This window comes from Prionailurus bengalensis, chromosome A3 (assembly GCF_016509475.1).
Source record: "Prionailurus bengalensis isolate Pbe53 chromosome A3, Fcat_Pben_1.1_paternal_pri, whole genome shotgun sequence".
NCBI classification, from domain to species: domain Eukaryota; kingdom Metazoa; phylum Chordata; class Mammalia; order Carnivora; family Felidae; genus Prionailurus; species Prionailurus bengalensis.
Genome location: NC_057354.1, coordinates 29,269,823 through 29,290,656, shown reverse-complemented (window position 1 = coordinate 29,290,656; position 20,834 = coordinate 29,269,823). Strand labels below are relative to the sequence as shown.

Here is a 20,834-nt window from a genome sequence, read left to right as displayed (position 1 = left end):
CTCAAAGGCACTCAAAGAGCTCGAGACAGGAGCTGGGCCTCCTTCAGCAAAATAAAAGATCAAAAGTTACATAAACGAACTATCTGGTTTCTCTCATCGTTAACCAGACTTCTACTTCCCCATCACCAATTAAAGAACACTTGGGGTGCCTGGGTGGCTCAGGCGGTTAAGCGTTTGCCTTCAGGTCAGGTCACAATCTCAGGGTTCAGGAGTTCAAGCCCCATGTGGGGCTCTCAGCTGTGCACACAGAGCCCACATCAGATCCTCGGTCCTCCTCTCTCTGCCCCTCCCCCACTTGTGCCTGCTCTCTCTCTCTCTCTCTCTCTCAAAAATAAATAAATAAATAAAAACTAAAAAAAAACTGGGGAGCCTGGGTGGCTCAGTCGGTTAAGCGTCCGACTTCAGCTCAGGTCACGATCTCGCGGTCTGTGAGTTCGAGCCCCGCGTCGGGCTCTGGGCTGATGGCTCAGAGCCTGGAGCCTGTTTCCGATTCTGTGTCTCCCTCTCTCTCTGCCCCTCCCCGTTCATGCTGTGTCTCTCTCTGTCTCAAAAATAAATAAAAACGTTAAAAAAAAAAAAACTAAAAAAAAACTTAAAAAAATTAAAAAAAAGAAACACATTTTAAAGGGGGGTGAGGGTGGGGGTGGAGGGGTGGGGTGGACTGTATGCAAATATATACAAATGGAGGCAAAAGAGGGAGCCGGCCTGGGGTCAGGGACCCTCTTTCCCTGGGTACCTGTGCACATGACTCCAGCGAAGACCCAGCACTGGCCGTATTTGACTGGCTTGAACCTGCCCTTGAACCACTTGTGCAGAATGGCCACGCTGCCACGCCAGTGCAGGGGGCTGGTGCCACCGCCGTACTTGCCCTGCCACTGGCCTTGAACCACTCCCCGGTCGTTGTTGCTGTTCACCTGGACGGAGGGGGGCATGGGTCCGTCACCAGGCAGGGCCTCCCTCCTCAGGGCGTCGCCACTGTAAAGTCCCCTTACGCTTTGGACCCCCTCCTCGTTTGGGGTCACCCCTTACTTTTAAATTACCTGAAAATTAGGGGCATCTGTTCTCTTAACATACCTACTTTGGGTACCATTTATTAAATGACCTGCCATGAGGATTCTCTGTTACTGAAAATTACCTATGATTTTGCAGCATTTCCCCTTTTAAATGATCTGTTTTGGGGACTGGTGCTGGGTATAAGTATAGAGACAATGAGATTAACACCGAGATTAAGAGGGGTGAAGGGACCCGTCCAAGTCACATGGCAAGTTAGCAAAAAGTGTGGGTGACCCCCCAAGTTCAGGACTTTGACTTAGAGCCTGCACTGTTATCCCACAGGGCTGTGATGCTCTACTCTCTGGAACTGGTCACTGCTTTTGAGTCTCTGTGTTCCAACATCCCTCTGGGATCGTGAGGAATGAAGGGTACCAAATACGAGAAAATTGGCTCCATCCAATTGTGGAATCACAGGTAGCCATCCACTGATCTCGACACCTGCTTGCGGTCGGCCTTCTGGCTATCTTTGCAGGAGGAAGCGTTGTTGTGTGTAACGTAATAAGGAAGGCACTCTTCCCAGGGAGAGATGGGCCTGTGCACTCCCTCCCTGAATCTGGGCTGGACTGTGACTGCTTTGACCAGTGACTATGGCAGAAGGGATGCGGTGGCAATTTCCAGGGCTTCTTTTTTGGAACAGTTGTTCGGAGAGAAGCCAGCTGCTACGTCTGATGACCCTGAGATCGCCATGCCGTGAGGAAGCCCAAGCTAGCCACACGGAGAGGCTGCGTGGACAGAGAGCCGTGACGGGCCAGCCTCAGCTGTTCTAACCACCCCGGCCCAGGGACAGGAGAGTGAGCGAATCATCTTGACATTCCAGCTCCAGCAGACACAGCGTGGAAGAGAACCAAAGATCCAGACTTCTAGAACCAAGGCCGCAGATATACGGTCTCCTCAAACCATTTCCAGCCATCTGCAGCCATTCAGATGCCCCCAGCGGAAGCATCTTAGAGGAGAGACAAGCCATCCTGTCCTCACAGCGCTCTGCCCAAGTCCCTGATCTATAAAACCGTGAGCATAATAAGCGGCTGTTTCGTGCCACTGAGTTTTGGGGTGGTTTGGGGGCAGCGATAGAGAATTAAAACAAAAGGTGACTTGGGAAAATCATAGGATGGGACCCTGGGGTTGGCTCAGGGACCCATGAGAAAGTGTGTATGCAGGGACGGTGGGGCTCCTCACCATGGCGCTGATGGCCCTGGTGACGTAGATGGGGTCATGGCGGCAGGACACGTCGATGGCTGGGTCATCTTGGTAAAGAGGACTTCGGTCCAGGATGGAGAGGCAGATGTTCAGAATGTCCTCCTCAAACTGTCCCCAGAGAGTCTGTGCTTAGAGGCCAGAGTCTCACCCATATTCCAGACCCTCCTACAATACTTATCCAGTGGGTCCCTTGTGTTGTGCACGGGAATTCACCTACCCCCACCCTGGGACACCACAGAGCATCCCCAGCTCAGAAACCCTCCCTCAGAGAGTCACCGAGAACCAGAAGCTCAACCTTAATCAAGTCCCTGCCCTGTGCCGTAACTGCCCCCAACGCTCCCCACTACCCGCGGTAAAGTTTGTGGTAAACGAGTGACTCTGGAGCCGCGTCTACCCGGCCTGCCCACTCCTTCGGTTCCAATGATTTTTCCAAATACACTTGAATGAACGGACAACATTTAAACACCGGAGCATCTTGGGGCGCCTGGGTGGCTCAGTCGGTTAAGCATCCGACTCTCGATTTCGGCTCAGGTCCTGGTCTCACCATTTGTGGAATCGAACCCCATGCCGGGCTCTGCGCTGACAGTACGGAGCCTGCTTGGGATTCTGTCTCTCTCCCTCTCTCTCTGCCCCCCCCCCCATCTGTTTCTCAGAATAAGTAAACATTTAAAAACTGGAGGATCTTTACATACAAATTAAGATTTCAGGTCTCTGAAGCTCCCTGAAGGATCTTGGGAAGGTCCGGGGAACCCTGGGTTCCCTTGGCCACATGGCAGGAAGAGGTGGGTGCTGAGAAGTGGTTACCCCTCAGGCGGGCCCCAGACTCTCCAGTACCTCCATCACTACTCGGATTCAAACTCTGGCTCCTGAACCTGACAGTCAGGGTCCTTCACTGGCCCAGCCAACCTTTCTCCAGGACACCCGCAGCCCAAGCAGACCTAATTCCTCTAGCAGACCCTCCTCTGCTCCCTGACTCCCACCTGCTATGGGCTCTGCCCTCTCCCTGGCCAGGCTGTGCCCAGCCCCATTATCGGGAAGTCTCCACCATCCCCGGGGTGGATTTTCTTTCACACTTTTCTGACTTCCCTCTGGCCCCATCTCTACCACTCTGATGCCCGCCCCCCTCCCCCCTCCCCCACCACCATCACGCCCTTTATTGTCATTATTTATCTGCCAATGTCTCTTAAAAGTGTGGTCCCAGACCCGCAGCCTCAGCACCACCTAGGACCTCGTTAGAAATGCACATTCTCAGAGCCCACCCCAGATCTACAGAATCAGCAACTCTGGGGTGGGGCCCAGCCACCCGTGTGTTTTAAAGAGCCCTCCACGGGATTCCGGCACACGCACAAGACCGAGCATCCCTGATCGAAGCTATTGATTCTTCTACAAAGCACCGTATCCAAAGCACCTCCCCTTCCCAAGGACCCAGAGCCTGTCTTAGCGCAGCTATTAGTAGATTAGTGAATGAATGGATCTGTTCTAAGAGTCAGCCCGGCTTGTCCCCGCTGGGGAGGGAGGAAGTGAGCAGAGCAGACAGAAGGGCTCCTGGCCTGACTTTCTGCACACCCCGGCCCGCATCCCCCCGCCTCTGGCCTGTGCTTCTGGAGACCTGCCCGTAGTTCCAGCCCTGGGCTCGGATGTGCTTCTCCACGCCTCGGAAGATGATCCCGCTGTCATTGAGCACGTACTCCTGTCTCTCCTCCTCTGAGGCCAGAAACACGTCGTCCTCTGAAAAGCAGTTGTCAGGCTCAGCATGGGCTGGGGCTCTGGCCTTGCAGGCCTGGGGAAGGGGCTACATCAGGGAGAGCTCCGGGACGGGTGCCGGGAGGCTTGGGACGGGAGAGGGCAAGAGGGGGCTTGCGGGCTCCTGGGCTGCCTTCCGGCGGGGCCCCATTCCCCCCGGGGGCTCCGTTCCCCGGGGCAGGGACCCACCCAGCCCAGCCCAAGACTGAAGGACTTGAGGAATCCTGACACCTTTGAGAGGCCCTGCTTCATGGCGACAGCAGCCTCATATTGTAGAAATATTTAATAAGAATGCTGGCCCCAGTACCCCTTACGAGGGACCTTGTACATTACAACCATTAGCGCTATGAGTTCTCACCATAATCCCAGGAGGTAGGCACTGTTACCACTCCCGTGTCACCCATGAGGAAACCAAGACTCATAGAGGGAAGCAGAGCTAGGACTGAGCCAAGGCTGCTGATGGCTCAAGCCGGGCTCTTGCCCATTGCTGGGCCTCTCCTCCCACGAGGCCCCATCCCTGCCTACTGGCCCCCGCGCGCCAGAAACTGCTGATTCTTGCTCCTCCGGCCCAGGATCCTTTGTAGCACCTGCTTCCTCTGCCCAGTGCCCACCTCTGCCTAAGCTCAGCTCTCGCCAAGCTCTGGGCATCCACCTCCCCGTTGCTTAGTCTGTCTTCCAGGCCCCTGCTAAGGGCAGGCCCACCTCTAGGACAGCTTCCGGGAAAGCTTGCCAGCTCCTACCTGGGCACCATGGGTTGAAAAGGAGAACAAACTCGCCCAGCTTTCGGTCATTATGTTTTCGGCGAGAGGAGACCCTGGTGCTCATCAGGTAGCGGCCGATGACAGCGTTGGGAGGGCTGCTGATGCTGACGGTCACGGTGTTCTCCGTCTCAGCCTCCTTCACTGCTGTCCAGGTCTTGCCCACTTCTGGTTCCGATATCTGGAACACGGCTTTGGTGTGGCGGTCCTCGGAGGCCTGGGGTCCTGGCGGAGGGGAGAGGCACTCAGGAGATCCAGCTGCCCCTAGGGAACCCAGCTCTAGAGAAGCAGAAAAGCTACAAGCCTGGAATGCCCACCTTCGCTCCCTGAACTGCTGGGACACTGTGGGGGGCCACCTCCGCGGTTCTGATTCCCACCCACCTCCTGGATCTAGGAGAAAGTAATGGGGACTTTCAAAGCCCACCATTTGTCTAAGAAAGAAAAGCTTGGGCTCCCAAAGTACCTGAAGAATTTCCATCATCTTCCAGAGCCCTCGATTCCTTGGTATGCAAAGAATTCCAGAGCTGTCCTCTCATCTCCCCCACTGCCTGCTGGCAATGCCTGCCAGCCGTCCCCGCAAGCTGTCATCAAAGACCTCTAGGGTTCCGGAGTTCAGCCCCCCCCCCCCCCGCCCCGGCAGGGACATGCTTCCCTCTGGGCTGATGACCAAAGGGTCTCGGGTCACCGGTCACAAGACAAATCTTTCTGAATGTAGACCAGCGGAGGGCATTGGCCTGACAATTACCTGTCTCCACCGTGAAGATGATGGTCTCCTGGTCCTCCAGGGGTCTGCTCAGCTCCAGCACCAAGGTGAACGTGTGGCCCCTGCGTACCACCAGCTCAGGGCAGGGGTACTCCTGGGTGTGGTGGGCAACGCCATTTTTCAGGCTCTGCCAGTCCACCTCGGTGACTCTGATCCCTGAGCCGGGGGAGGACAGGGAGGTGAGGCCAAGCCCTTGACATGTTTCTCACCCCCCTCCGCCTTGCCCTCCTGCAGTCATTTGTTCACGCGGCTACTTTTTATCCTATGCAATTGATTCCGGTCATTCTCAGTAGATCACGTTCCTTAAAGTTTCCGCCGACATCGAATTAACGAATACCGAACCATGACTCTTACAGCAAATGCAGGGTTAGGTTCTTGTTAGCTTTTGTTCACAATTCTTCCATCCGCCGATCAATGGGTAACCTTCTCTTGTGTGTTCTTCTGTTTAAAGACACCTTATTTAATATATCGTTGAGTCATTAACGTTGCACTCACGGACAACATAATTCATGCCTGAACCAAGTTCATCTGACACACTGGTTTTCTTAGAAGGCACATCACAGCCTCCTGTGTTTAGGAACATTGGACAGCGCTTCAGCCCTACACTTGGGGCCCTTTTAAACAGCAAAATCCCCGACAGAGAGGGACAAACATGCAAAAACCCGTGGCATGAAATAGACCCAAAAGGACACACTGTTTCCAGTAGGAGAGTGGAAACAAGAAGGCAGGGTGTGGACTTTTTCAACCCTGTCTGGAAACGAGCATGTTAGGTGACTCTGTTTTTCCTATTCTGTGCCTGGCTGCAGGTGATCACGAAAGTACCAAGATTTGGAATTCAGAATAAATTTTAGGGGCGCCTGGGTGGCTCAGTCAGTTAAGCATCCGGCTTCGGCTCAGATCATGATCTCACGGTTCGTGAGTTCGAGCCCCTCGTCGGGCTCCGTGCTGACAGCTCGGAGCCCGGAGCCTGCTTCGGATTCTGTGTCTCCCTCTCTCTCGGGCTTGCCCTGGCCAGGGGAGGAGGTTGGCGTTAAGCATATAGAGCTCAGATGTTTAAGAGCATGCTTTGAAAGCGTCCTCACAGCACGGCCCCCAGTGCTCCCCTGAGCAAGTGATCTGAGGAACCGAGGTGGGAGCTGAAATGCCTTTTGTGACCTACCCTCCGAAGTTACAGGGTCGCCCCCACTGTCTGCTATTAGTCAAGGCAGCTACAAAGGTCTGCCCAGGTTCAAGGGGAGGGAACACACCCCACCGCTTGATGAAAAATGGGTCCATGTTACATGGTGGGAATGTGCTGGATTAGATATATATTGATATGACCATGCTGTGAAGTATGGCCTGCCACGGTCGGGTCTGTGATTGTATGGAACCCGCAAGCCCTGCTGCCTTTACCTTTGGCCCCACAGGAGTCACAGACCCCAAATCCCTGACTTTAAAACAGCATGGCTTTGGACCATGCGCACCAGAGCAGCGGCTCGTCTGGACCAAGGTCTGGGGAGAGCCGGCCAAAATGTTTGGCTTTTTAAAGGCAGATTGTATTTTCCAGAGATGGTTGCAATAATATCGCCCATCGCTCATGCTTTTCCTATCATATGATGTTGGTACTGCCCTCATCAAGATGTAGGATAAAGGTCAGGGTACCTGGGTAGCTCAGTCGGTTAAGCTCCAGGTTCGGCTCAGGTCATGATTGCACGGTTCGTGAGTTCGAGCCCAGCATCGGGCTCTGTGCTGACAGCTCAGAGCCTGGAGCCTGCTTTGGATTCTCTGTCTCCTTCTCTCCCTGCCCTTCCCTGACTTGTGCTCTGTCTCTCTCTGTCTCTCAAAAATAGATAAACATTTAAAAAAATTTTTTAAAAAGCAGGATAGGGGCACTCGGGTGGCTCAGTCGGTTAAGCGTTGGACTTTGGCTCAGGTCGTGATCTCACAGTTTGTGAGTTCGAGCCCCGCGTCGGGCTCTGTGCTGACAACTCAGAGGCTGGAGCCTGTTTCAGATTCTGTGTCTCCCCCTCTCTCAGCCCCTTTCCCTCTCTTGTATGCTGCCCCTCTCTCTCTCTCTCAAAAATAAATAAACATTAAAAAAAAAAAGAAGAAGTAGGATAAGTGCTCCCTCTGCCAGAATCTGACAGGACTTGTGGCTAAAACAGAGTGACACTTTGTGACTTGCAAGTCTAGACCATAAAAGTGGATAGAGCTTCTGCCTGGTTCCCTTGAGTTGCTTGACCCGGGAACCCAGCGGCGATGCCATGAAGAAAGTCAAATGGCCCGTGGAGAAGTCCACGTGGAGAGGAACCAAGACTCCCCACCCACAGCCCCCTGAGCGCCCACCTCTGGTCACGTGCCTCCCCTGAACCTGAGTGAGGCAAAGACAAGCCGTCCCAGCTGAGCCCCGCCCAGGTTGTGGGTTTGTGAGTGAGCGAATGATTGCTGTTGTTTTAACTGTCCGAGTGTCGGGGCCATTTGTTACGCAGCAGTAGATAACCGAAACATGCGGGGAGCCCCAGTAATAACTTGGATGGAATTTTCCAACACGCCCGGTGGGAGCAGGACTCAGATTCCTTTTGATTGAAGAGTATCAGTAAATGTGACCTATATTTCACATCCAGGTTTGGGTTGTCCATTCATACCTGTTAAACTTTTTAATGTGCAGCTCTGGGATCTGGATAAATCTTTAGGAGCTTCTTCACCAATAACACTCAGCTTCTTTCCAATACGCGTATCCTAACTTAGAGGCTGGGTAAGGCTGTCCCCGGTGATGTGAGAACCACCCTGCCCCCAACTATGACAATAAGAATAATAAGGTGGGGGCACCTGGGTGTCTCAGTCGGTTAAGCATCCGACTCTCGATTTCAGCTTAGGTCACGATCTCACGGTTTGTGAGCTCGAGCCCTACCTACATTAGGCTCTACGCTGACAGTGCAGAGCCTGCTTGGGATTGTCTCTCTCTCTCTCCCTCTCTCTCTGCCTCTACCCCACTCACATGCTCTCTCTCTCTCTCTCTCTCTCTCTTAAAATAAATAAACATTAGAAAAAAATAATAAGATGAATAGCTAACATATATATATGTATTTATATATATATTTAATGCTATGAGCTAGACATTATCCTCTGTGACTTACATTTATGAATTCATTTAATCCTGACAGCGATATTTTTTTTTCAACGTTTATTTTTATTATTTTTGGGACAGAGAGAGACAGAGCATGAATGGGGGAAGGGCAGAGAGAGAGGGAGACACAGAATCGGAAACAGGCTCCAGGCTCTGAGCCATCAGCCCAGAGCCTGACGTGGGGCTCAAACTCACGGACCGCGAGATCATGACCTGGCTGAAGTCAGACGCTTAACCGACTGCGCCACCCAGGCGCCCCAATCCTGACAGCGATCTTGAAGCAAACACTATTATTACCCTCACTTTACAGATGAGAAAACGGAGGCACAGAGAGGTGAAGTAACTTTACAAAGGTTGCACAGCTAAGGTGGGTGATGCCCGGATTCCGTGCTATCCTGCCTCTCTGATGATCAAGGGCTGAGACCGGGAATCGGCAAATCTTGAGTAGTTGGGGTGTGGAATGGAGAAAACACAGGGTTTGGGGCCAGAGAGACCCGGACCCTGACCCCGGTCGGGCTGTGTCTCGTGTGCCCTCGGACACATCACGTCACCTTTCTGAGTCTCGGTGTCCTGGTCTAAAAACTGAAGGTACTGATGGCACCTGCCCCACAGGCCTCTTGGAAGGAAGACAAAAAGACCGCCCCCATATGACATCCAGCGGTGTGGCATTTTGCATATGGCAGACACTCAGCAAGTGTCATTTTCTTTCATCTTTCTGGAGAAGGTGGGACCTACGCTCTGATACCACAGACTTCTGTCCCTCTTCCTGCCCGCCCTCTGCCTCCTCCCGTGGGCAAGGCAAAGTCCAAGTCCTCTGTGCAGCCTGGGAGCCCTGAGGAAGACCCTGTGACTAATTCCTCCCATCCTTCCGCCATAATTGGAATGGACCTGGTCCCAGGATTACTCTTCCTCAGCCTCTAACGATGATGGATCAGTGATAGTCAGTTAATAGTGTCTTTGTAGCCACTCTACCCCTGGCTTCCATGACTCCTTGGGGTGCTTCTCCTCCCCCAAGGAAGAGCCTCAACTCCTTGGTCTGGTTCTTGAGACCTCCACTGGGAGGCTAGCCCCACTTTCCAATCTGTCATCACCCATGTTCCCTCTCATTTTCCTGGAGTCACTTAGACCTGGGTCGGCATCCTAGGTTTGCTCATTTGCTCATTTGCTCATTTGCTCACCGTGTGTCCTTCAGCATGACTTCACCTCTCTCATCCATAAAATGGGTACAATAATCGCTTTCTCTCAGCTCTAATAACGACATTGAATAAGATGATGTGTGGAAAGCATCTAGCACATATTAGGTGCTCCTTAAATATCCATTTTGTTTCTTCTCCCGTTGCATGATGTGATAGTTAATTTTATGTATCAACTTGGCTGGGCCATGGTGCTCAGATATTTGGTCAGACATTATTCTGGATGCTTTTGTTAAGTTGTTTTTTGGATGAGTTTACATTAAATTGGTGGACTTTACATAAAGCAGATTACCCTCCGTAATGTGGGTGGGCCTCATCCAGGCAGTTAAGGCCTTAGTAGGACACTGACATCCCCTGAGCAAGAAGCAATTCTGCCAGCAGATTGCCTTCGGACTCCAACTGCAACTCTTGCTTGAATCTCTAGCCAGCCAGCCTCCCCTGCGGACTTGGACTTGGTGGCCTCCATAATCGTGGAAGCCAATTCCTTAAAATCTCTCTCTCTCTCTATCCCCTCTATCCCTATCTATCATCTCTCTCTCTCTCTCTCTCTCTCTCTCTCTCTCTCTCTCTCCTCTATCTCTATCATCTCTCTCTCTCTCTTTTAATGTTTACTTATTTATTTTTGAGAGACAGAGAAAGCATGAACAGGGGAGGGCCAGAGAGAGACCCACACAGAAAGAGAAGCAGGCTCCAGGCTCTGAGCTGTCAGTGTGGAACCTGATGTGGGCTCGAACTCATGAACCGTGAGATCAAGACCTGAGCTGAAATCAGATGCTTAACTGACGAAGCCACCCAGGTGCCCCCCTATCATCTATCTATCCATCCATCCATCATCTGTCTATTCACCCATCCATCATCTATCTATTCATCCATCCATCATCTATCTATCCATCCATTATCTATCTATCTATCTATCTATCCATCCATCCATCATCTATCTATTCATCCATCCATCATCTATCTATCCATCTATCTGTCCATCCATCATCTATCCATCCATCCATCCATCCATCATCTATCTATCCATCCACCCATCATCTATCTATCCATCCATCCATCCATCCATCATCTATCTATCCATCCATCCATCATCTATCTATCCATCCATCCATCCATCCATCCATCATCTATCTATCCATCCATCCATCATCTATCTATCCATCCATCCATCCATCCATCCATCATCTATCTATCCATCCATCCATCATCTATCTATCCATCCACCCATCATCTATCTATCCATCCATCCATCATCTATCTATCCATCCATCCATCATCTATCTATCCATCCATCCATCCATCCATCCATCATCTATCTATCCATCCATCCATCATCCATCCATCCATCCATCATCTATCTATCCATCCATCCATCATCTATCTATTCATCCATCCATCTATCCATCATCTATCTATCCATCCATCCATCATCTATCTATTCATCCATCCACCCATCCATCATCTATCTATCCATCCATCCATCATCTATCTATCCATCCATCATCTATCTATCTATCTATCTAGTCTACATACACACACATCCTGTTGGTTCTATTTCTCTGGAGAACCTTGAGTAATACACAAGGAAAGTGTGGAACATTGTATTTTTCAAAGTTGGCTTCACTAATTCATATAGATGATGGATGGATGCCATTCTACACATTTTTCTTATAATGTGATTGAAATCCTTCCCACTGTGGGGTGGGGTTTATATACTCTCTCCTTAATTCTGGGCAGGCGCTTGGGACTGTTCTGACCAATTTATATGGTGGAATGTGAATGCCATGGGCCTTCTGATGTTGAGACATAAACAGGATGCAGCTTCTGCCTGGCTACTTCTTCCTCAGGATAAGCACCTTTGAAGCCCTGAGCATGTGCCCTCTCTCCCTCTGTCTCTCTCTCTCTGTGTCTGTCTGTCTGTCTGTCTGTTTGTCTGTCTCTCTCTCCATCACATCTATCTACCTATCAACCAATCACCTATCTATCTGACAAAGTGCAGCAACACAGAGACCACCGTGCTGGAGAGGCCTTGAGGAAAGACCAAGATAGAGTCTGAGAAGCCCAAGCACCTGACAGGGCAGGAAGAAGCGTTTATGGTAATCCCACCCCAGCCACAGCCAAACCACAGGGATGAGGAGATCTGGGCAGCAGGTGCATGGCTGGACCAGGTGCAGCATCAGAACGGGGAGGGACAATGGTAATAAATGACTGCTACTGCCTGAAGCCAGTGTCTTGGGGTGATTTTTTATGCAGCTACAGTGAGATAGGATTTCAGAAGTTGCATCTCTATATGAAGAGGTGGAAGGAGAAAGTCAGCTTAGAAAAGATATGATTTGGAGAAAAAAAAATCCCTTGTGTGGTTTCCCTTCATTACATAGACTATGGGCGCCAGGTGTTCCTCTCTGGGTCAAGGAATGATGGGACCTCTGTGGCCTGAAAAAGGCAGCTCCTCTAAGTCCTGCTTGATATAGGAAACTGGGGAAGAGGTGGGTACATTTATAGAAGGAGGAACTCAGGAAGAAAAGAATGGGGTCCCTAAACTCTCGCCTTTTGAGGTTCAATATTACTGGAGGGTTTTTTTTTAATGTTTACTTATTTATTTTGAGAGGGAGAGTGAACAGAGGAGGAGGAGAGAGAGAGAGAGGGAGAGAGAATCCCAAGCAGGTTCCACACTGTCAAACGTGGGGCCCAACATGGGGCTCGAACTCATGAACCACGAGATCATGACCTGAGCCGAAATCGAGAGCTGGACGCTTTCCCGACTGAGCCACCCAGGTGCCCCTGGAGGTTTTTTTCTGATAATTAAGTGGTCTTGATTGGAGATCTCCTGCTGATAATGCCAAGGTTACATCTCCACTCTGATTTCTCCCTTGAAATCCAAACAATATGTTCAGCCATCTACTTGATGTCTCCATTGGGTGGTCTTCTAGGAAAATCCAGCCTAACACACCCAAAGCAGAACTCCCCATTTCTTCCCTACCCCATCCCCAAATCCCTGCTCTCCTGTGTCTTGGGAGATGTCCCATCTGCCTTGGCACTCAGGACCAAGGCAAGGAATCTCTGATTTCCCCTTTGCTCTCACCCCCCTTATCCGATCCATCATCAAGTCCCGATGGGACCACCTCCAAAACCTGCATCAAGCCCATCACACACCTCTACCCTAGGCCAAGCAATGAAGGTCTTTCTTGTCTAGACTGCAACAGCCTTCCAACCGGTCTCCACTTACAAAGAGCTGGGCTGGTACCACAGTCTCAATCCCCAGGCCTGAGATTCATGGAGAAGGTTAGTTCTAGCTAACTCTAACCAGGCTGGAAGCCCCAACCTGGCACCATGATCTGGGGATAATGACCAAACATGCAAATGAGAACATAGCTGACGCGTGAGTCCCAAGCTTGGGAGCTCCTACAGCCAACCAGCGTGCTGGGTGAGCAAGGACTGGTTACAACAGCGACCCCTGTCGGGAGGTGGCTGGAACAGCAGCGCCAGGAGACTTGCCTCGCTGGAGAGCTCCCTCTCACATCTGAGAGTAGAGTGGAAGCCTCCCACTGACTTTGCCCCTGCGGTTCTTGGTCAGGAACTTTCCTCTCAAGTCGCAGAAGTCTGCGATTGGGTGGCCTCTGTTTTGTCTGCACACACAGGCCAGAACCCGAGTTACCTTGTATGTAGGATTGTCTAATAACCGCAGAGCTGAGAGGGCCATTAGACGCCCAGGTCTTTTGTTTCATTGACAGAAACTGAGACCCAGAGATGGGAAGAAAGAGACTTCTTGCCTGAGGATGCTAAGCCAAGCCACAGCTTGCGCGGGGAAAGGCCAACACAGGGTGCAATTGTTTGTGTGTGTGTGTGTGCGTGTGTGTGTGTGTTTAGGGGATGAGTGAGGAGTGGGACGTGAGGTTGTTGGGTGGGAATTATCTCAGTGCTGGCATGCCCCAGGGATTCTTGCAAAGGGGGTGGTTAGGAGGTAAAAAGAGTCCCTGGGCTCCGGGTCATGGGTTCAAGTCCCGGGAGTCCCGCCTTGGCTTCGCCTTTCCCCACCACAGCCCAAAGCATCTCCCACCACCCTCCGGGCAAGAGCCTCATCACAGTGGGGCAAGAAGGGTAGAACGAGCCAGAACTGCCATTGTCACCATTACCCCCGAATCTCAAAGACCGCCTCTCTCACAACTTCCTGCCGGAGTCGAATTCCCTCCTCCGAATATCCGGTGGATACGTGACCATAGTTCCAGCTTGCATGCCTTTGGCAGGCCACTCACCCGCTGCCCAGATGTTAAAACGTCCTTCCTTCTGCTCAACCAAAGACTTTTTTCTTGCAACCTTTCCCCCAGCTGTTCCCACTCTGCCTCTCCGTTAACCCCCCCACCCCCGAACATGGCTGTTCTTTTTGCCCTTTGCTGGTTTTGCAGAGCTGTTACCGAGAAATCTTGACTTGCCACCCGTCCCCCCAGGCCAGACTTGCCCTGACCCAGGAGGTCACTGCTCTGGTCCTTGTGTTGTCTGTCCCTAGAGCTGCATCTCCGGTGACTTAAGTCATCCGTACTTGTGAACGTCACACCCTCAAGACCCGGCCTGGGTGGGCCGATTGTCAGGGCTAGGCAACCAGGATCCTGCTGGGAGAAAGCAACTTTTCTGGTGGTTACAGCCCAGTTCTTTCCTAACTGGTGTCCTCCTCAGCCCTCCCGGGGACAGATGGGCACAGAGGAGGGCAGCCCAAGGCCAAGGGATACAAGGGACACAAGAGATACAAGAGATACGAGAGATAGGGGATGGATTCCAGATCTCCAATTAAAACGAACCCAATGTCACCCCCTCCACGTGCTCGGCGAGAATCCTGCCGAGACCAAGGCTGTGTCTCTAATCAGTCGCCAAGGAAGCCCAGTCACAGTTGTTTGCTCACAGGTCTTTCTCCTCCACTGGACTGTGGGCTCCGTGAAGGCAAGACCTGGGTCTCATTCTGTCTGGGTTGTTAGAGCCCTGCTCAGGGCCCAGGACGTAGTAGAGGCTCAGTGAATATTGGTTGGATGAACAAATATCCCTCCCTGTCCCTTGGCTGGGACAAGGGTGTGAAAAGGGGAGCTCCCCAGCTTCCTGGAACACCCTTGGGGATCAACACCTATGCCCCGTCAGCTGCCCACACCCCGTCCTCTCCACCCACTTGTAATCCCCTCTCTCAAGCGGCCACATTCCAAAACCTGCCTTTCCTTCCTGTCTTCCTGTCTTCTGCAGTCATGGGCCCAGGACATGGGTAGAGCCCCGGCCACCAGCTCCCTGTGGGATGTGGGCTAAGTTGCTTCCTCTCTCGGGGCCTCAGTGTCCTTATCTGTGAAATGAGTCCGGAAGAGCACTTAGGGACTGGGTTGTGGGGGGGGGGGGGTTGCTGGACCAAGTGTCTCTGACAGCCCCAGGGCTCCTCTAAGCCCCTCCCCACAACACACCCCCCACACCCCCAAGCCCGTGCTGATGTAGGCTTGTCACATAGCCCCTTGGTGGGCACCGGGGAAGGGATGGGAGAGGCGACGTCCCACCAAGGCCTTCTCTGGTCCACACCTGAGGCCCTGAGGACAGAATGGATGACGTATTATTAACCCTGGGCCCCCACCCTGGGGATATGCTGGGTGAGCTCCAGCCCCGAGCTCAAGGCCCATGACCGCCAAACCTGAGGCTGTGCCCGCCACACATACAGAAAGAGGGAAGCCGTAAGAGCATTCTCTCCGCCTACCCTCTCACCCCAAAGCCTCGTGGCCTCTCCACCTGCCGTCTTTTTCTTCTCCTTCCCACCTTCCCCTCTTGGCCTTCCTTCCCATAGCAATTAGGCGCCCAACTTCAGAGGCACACACTTCAGTTCAAATGCAGACTTCGTGGATCCTTGGCTGTGTGACCTGAGGCAAGGGACTGAACCCCTCTGAATCCTGGGACTGGTGATAGTAGCCGCCTCCCCCGGTTGTAACGATTAAGTGAAACAATTTCCACAGAGTACGTAGAGCGGGACCCGGCACGTATTAGGTGCTCAGTAAGCATGCGTGTTATTAATCGTATGATCGTCAGTATTTGCCCAAGAACGGCTGGCTGCCAGTCCAGCGTTCTGCCAATTAGTGCTATCCCGAACCTTCCACTTATTGGCTGTGCGGCCCTGGATAAGTGAGTGGACCTCTCTGAGGTTCAGACTGCCTGCCCTGAAGCGTGGCAATACTAATACGTTCCTCATAGACTTTTCTGGAAGATGAGGTGACGGCCAGAAGTAGGGCGAGGAAGAGAACGCGTCTCCTAGCCCTGGAAACCCAGAGTGTGGATGGAGCTATCAATAAACACTCTTGAGCCACAAGCTTCAGCCACGGCGAGTGGTCTCGCTCTGTACACGGTACTTAGCCCGGCGCCGGGTCACCCTTAGCTGGGTCAGCAGATGGGAGTCCTCCTCCTCTCCCCGGATCCCTCCCGCCACTTCAGTCCACCCCTCCCTGTTCCTACGCCCATTGTTTTTCCTTTTACTCTCCCCTCTTCGCCTCTTGCTTAAATTACTGCCTGGCTCCCACAGCCTCCCGGCATTTTCCAGCTCATTTCATTCGCTCCATCCTGTTACTATGGAGAACCCGAGCTTCAGCAAGGAGAGGGGACCCTTCTGACCGCACGAGCGTCAGCATGTCATTGCCCCTGCTCTAGAGCCATCAGATCCACGGCCGTTAGGCTGGCGTTCAAGGTCCCTCACCATCTGCCCCCGCCTCCCACTCCCCTCCCGGCCAACCTCATCTTCGCTCCAGCTCACTTGCTCACCAGCTGGTCCCAGAGGCCAGCCGAAGAACGAGTTTTACTTGGAGGGAAGGTTGCCTCCCGCCCGCCCAGCTCTTCACCACCAACCCACCCCCAGCCCTAGCTCACCCCGACTATTTCTCCTCCCGCCCTTGGGTGACACCAGTCAGCTGATGATGCCTTCCTCCCCAGATCTCTGTCCCAGCCCCAGGGATGGCACCCAGTGGGGCCGAGCCCAGGAGGTTCTCTACTGACGCCAGCAATCTCTCCCAGACACTGGACTCAGCATAATCGGTTTTTAATGGGCCCTATTATAACCCTATCCGTAGTGTGCGTCATGGGCACCTGACCTCCACAGCTAAACGTTTAACTGGGGAGTTGCCTGGGGCCACTGTCCCTTTCCTTCCGGGTCCTCTTGGAAGCTGCTGGCCTCTGTCGCCAGTAGGCAGTGGTGAGAACATCCCAGCCGGAACCAACCATGCACAGAGTATGCCCCCTGATTCTTAGAATTTCTGAGCTGGGAAAAGCGAATTATAACCCACCAGTGGCAGAAGGGTCTCATTTCGTCTGCTAGCACCGATCGATTGCTAGGACTACTTGAAGAACTACGTTGAGGAGAACGCTGGGGCCCTGTAGGGAGGAGTTCGGGGGTCAAGCAGCGACGTCTGCCACGGACAGTGAGGGCAGGAGGAACAGCCCACAGGCCACACGCTTTGCTTCCAGAATCTGATGTCTCTGTCATTCACGTCCCGATTGCGTGATGGGCGCACGCCCACCGCTCTGAGGACTAGGTCCCCAAGAAGCCAGGAGGACCCAGAAGACCGGGGAATTGAATTCAACCTAACTATCTATCACTGCTATTTGCTAGGCGTGATGGATCTCACGCTGTGATTTTACAGGTGGAAAAATGAGCTGCAGAGAGAGGCATGGCCACCCAGCAAGTTAGTAACAGACCTGACATGGGAACTCTCTGTCACTGGCTTCGCCTCCCAGAAGGGTCCTTTCTCAGCAATTAAACTCTGTCCAGCGGAAGGCCCACAGTGTATCAGAGAATCGGGGTGGAGGGACCTCTCGGTGCGCCCTGAAAAGTAGATCCTGAAGCAAGCAGAGCCCGGGGCTCTGACGGGGAAGACGAACCCCAGGTCTCGAAGCAGCAGTCTGGGGTGTGAGCCGGGGTGGGGTGACCCTCAGGGAGCAGACCCCATCCGAAGAGCCAGAAAGGCCCAGGATGCCTGTAAGTGTTAGCAGCTCGCAGGGTGGAGCGAGAAGAAGTTCAAATATGACAAGGAAGCTAAACTACCTGGCTTTGAACGTCAAAAAATAAACAAGAGTTGACTCATGTAATTGTCACATGATCCTGGACGATAGAAAGCAGGAAGCACCACGTGAGGAACACCTTTAAAGACCTATGAGAGGGGCGCCTGGGTGGCGCAGTCGGTTAAGCGAACGACTTCAGCCAGGTCACGATCTCGCGGTCCGTGAGTTCGAGCCCCGCGTCGGGCTCTGGGCTGATGGCTCAGAGCCTGGAGCCTGTTTCCGATTCTGTGTCTCCCTCTCTCTCTGCCCCTCCCCCGTTCATGCTCTGTCTCTCTCTGTCCCAAAAATAAATAAACGTTGAAAAAAAAAATAAATAAAGACCTATGAGAGCAGGACCCCCGCGGGTGCTGACTCACTCACCGCGGGACCCCAGCACCTAGCCAGAGGAGGTGGGAAACCCATAAGTGTTAGCTACCCAGAAGTGTTGCCCCTCACTATTCTGGCACGTTTTCTGAGCCTGCTGCCTCCGAGGCCCCACATGTGAAAACTGTGGGGAGTTCAGCACCCTCGGTCCCATCAGTTCCTCACAGCGGGCCTGCGAAGTGTATTCTAACTCCCATTTTACAGATGGGAACATGGAGGCACCAAAGGCAAGTTCCCTTGCTCAAGGCCACATAGCTCCTTTCACCTCAGACAGAGCTGTTCTTGCCCTCGAATCTTGGGGGTGGGAATTAAGAGGAGGCGGCCCCTGGGGGCTCTCTCTGCCCCTTCTCTGTCTTCCCCTGCTCGTCCTCCTCTGGTTCAGCAAGGCCTATGGGGAAGGCCTGGCCCCAGCCCAGGAAGGGCTCTGCCAGGGACTTGCTGGGCAGTCTGGGGCCGGCTCTTTCCATCTCTGGGCCTCCCTCAGGAGCACGAGGGAACGACACACGGACCATGCAGCAGCACAACCCCAAGGATCAGTGATCCAAGCTTCCCCGCGCAGACACCCCCTTTCCCGAAGCTCCTCTCAGCGGCCCTGTGCCCCGAGGCCCCCAGGCCCTGCCCGCTCACCTGCCATGCCAGGCCGGCCTGCCCTGGCTTCCTCGGCGTGTGATGTGTGCACCTTCAGGACGGCGTGTCACAGCAGCCAGCCGGACCTGCGTTAACAAGGCAGATCCCGGGGCACTCCTAGGCAGGACGCCCAGCGTGCAAGCGGAGGCGTGGCCCCTCTCGCCCTAGCAGTGGCACCTAATCGCCCAGTAATTGCCCTGGTTTGCACCTCGAAGGTGTCCGGCGTGGGAGTGGCCTCAGCCAAGAGGCTTTCCTAACACAGAGTTGAGGGCTGGGCTGTGGGAGAAACTGAGGCCCAGAGAGGTCCCGGGACCTGGCAAGAACAGAGGAGGGAGGAGAGGAAAGCAGTTGAGGTGGGGGGGGGGGATCTGGGTTTGCCGTCTCCCATCCTTACCCTCCCAGCGAGAAAACAGAGGCTCAGAGAGGGTGCCCTAAGGGTACATCGTGATAAGCTGCAGAGCAGGGACCAGGACCCGGGTCTCGTGGCATCTGGTGCGGGGCCGTCTTCTCCCGTCCTGGGTGGGATGAGAAGGCTCCCGGGCCCCAGTGCCCTCTTCTGTGCGGCCTCCAGAGGCATGTACGGGGGGAAAGGCCCACGGTCCTCCCCAGGCCATGCCTCCACCACACCACACCCTCCACCTCCTGCACGGCCCCCCACCGACAGGCTCGGCCTCGAGGGAGGAGCCCTGAGTGTCAGACGGAGAAACTTTAGGCCCACACAGGCCTGGGTTTGAAGGCCAGCTCATCTCCTGGTGACAGGAGCAGTAAAATGCAGACGGCGGTCTCTCCTTACAGGGCAGCTATGGGGGGACTCACGGCAACCATGGGGGACTCGCGGCCAGGGCCTGGGCACCCAGGGATCCTGACTCCCCTGTCCCTCCCCTCTGGCATACTGTGGGAGCCGGCCCATTCCGGAGCTCTGTCTCCCTAGGCTCTTGGGAGGAGGTTAATAAGAAAGAGGGGAGCGGCTCTCTGGCTCGAAGGCAAGGCTAATTCACCTGACTTTGTGAGCTGGATCTATCCTGGAGCCACCGGGGGCCCTGACCTTGAGCAAGACCTCTCCATCTCAGAACCCCGGCCTCTCCACCTATGACCTAACAGGACTGGCCTAAAGTATTCTTAAGTGTCATCCTAGTTCACAGGCTAAGATCCCGGGGCTCCAAGACCCGGGACGGCAAAGCGGCTGAAGTCTCATGTTGTCGCTGTCGAATGAAATGGAGGGGTTTTTTTTATTTGTCTGGAAGCTGGGAGGGAGGTTTCTCTCTGTTGGTAAGCGCCTGACTTGGGGCCCACGGGGGCTGGGTGGGGCTGGGTGGGGGAGGAAAGGGGAGGTAGGGGGGCTAGACGCTGGGAGACAGGGGCAAGGAGGGGCGAGGTGGGAGAGTGCTGTGCGCCTTTGCTCTCTGTGATCACCTGAGCACTCAGGAAAGGGTATAAAAACCCCAAGTGTTTGATGTGGTTGGATTTCTTATAGAAAATGGCAAAGGGGTTGAGTTCTGCTTGCCAGTTTGGTGCAGGGCAAACATGTTTAATGGGCTCTTTGGAGGCCTACCCTGCCTTTAATTACTGCCTTCTGGCCCCGGCCCAGGGTTCTCCTTCCTTCTTGCCCTGCAGCCCGCAGACCCCGGGCCCTTCTGAAGCTGCTTTTCTGCCTGTGCCGGTCAAGCTCCTCCCCACTAATCACTGTCTCATCCAGGGCCCTTTATCTTTCATCTGGGGTTTGCCCAGACTGGGGCTCCCAGAATATAGGGCATTTAAAAACACCCCCCCTTCCCACAACCCCAAATAACAATTCATACTCAAGTTTAGAGGAGGGCAATGTCCTGGGATAAAAGGCAGAAGCCCGGGCTCTGTTATCTCCAGGCCAAACTGGCTGTGTGACCCTCGGCCAGTCACTTACCTTCTCTGGGCCTTGGTGCCTGATAACATTGCAGATTAGGTCTCGCCTGTCTCAACCTTCTCTGGTTCTAAAT

At 53.5% G+C, this 20,834-nt stretch overlaps 1 protein-coding gene across 1 annotated transcript in view; it reads right to left on the bottom strand.

Annotated features, from left to right (window-relative positions):
• TGM6 (transglutaminase 6) overlaps positions 1-20,834 on the bottom strand; it is a 56,255-nt gene that overhangs the window by 21,190 nt on the left and 14,231 nt on the right. The window contains exons 2-7 of the mRNA XM_043553309.1: positions 13,227-13,333; positions 5,497-5,706; positions 4,734-4,976; positions 3,860-3,978; positions 2,230-2,358; positions 737-914 (exon numbers count right to left, since the gene is read on the bottom strand). Coding sequence (XP_043409244.1) covers positions 737-914; positions 2,230-2,358; positions 3,860-3,978; positions 4,734-4,976; positions 5,497-5,706; positions 13,227-13,333 — 986 coding nt within the window. The remainder of the gene's footprint in view (positions 1-736; positions 915-2,229; positions 2,359-3,859; positions 3,979-4,733; positions 4,977-5,496; positions 5,707-13,226; positions 13,334-20,834) is intronic.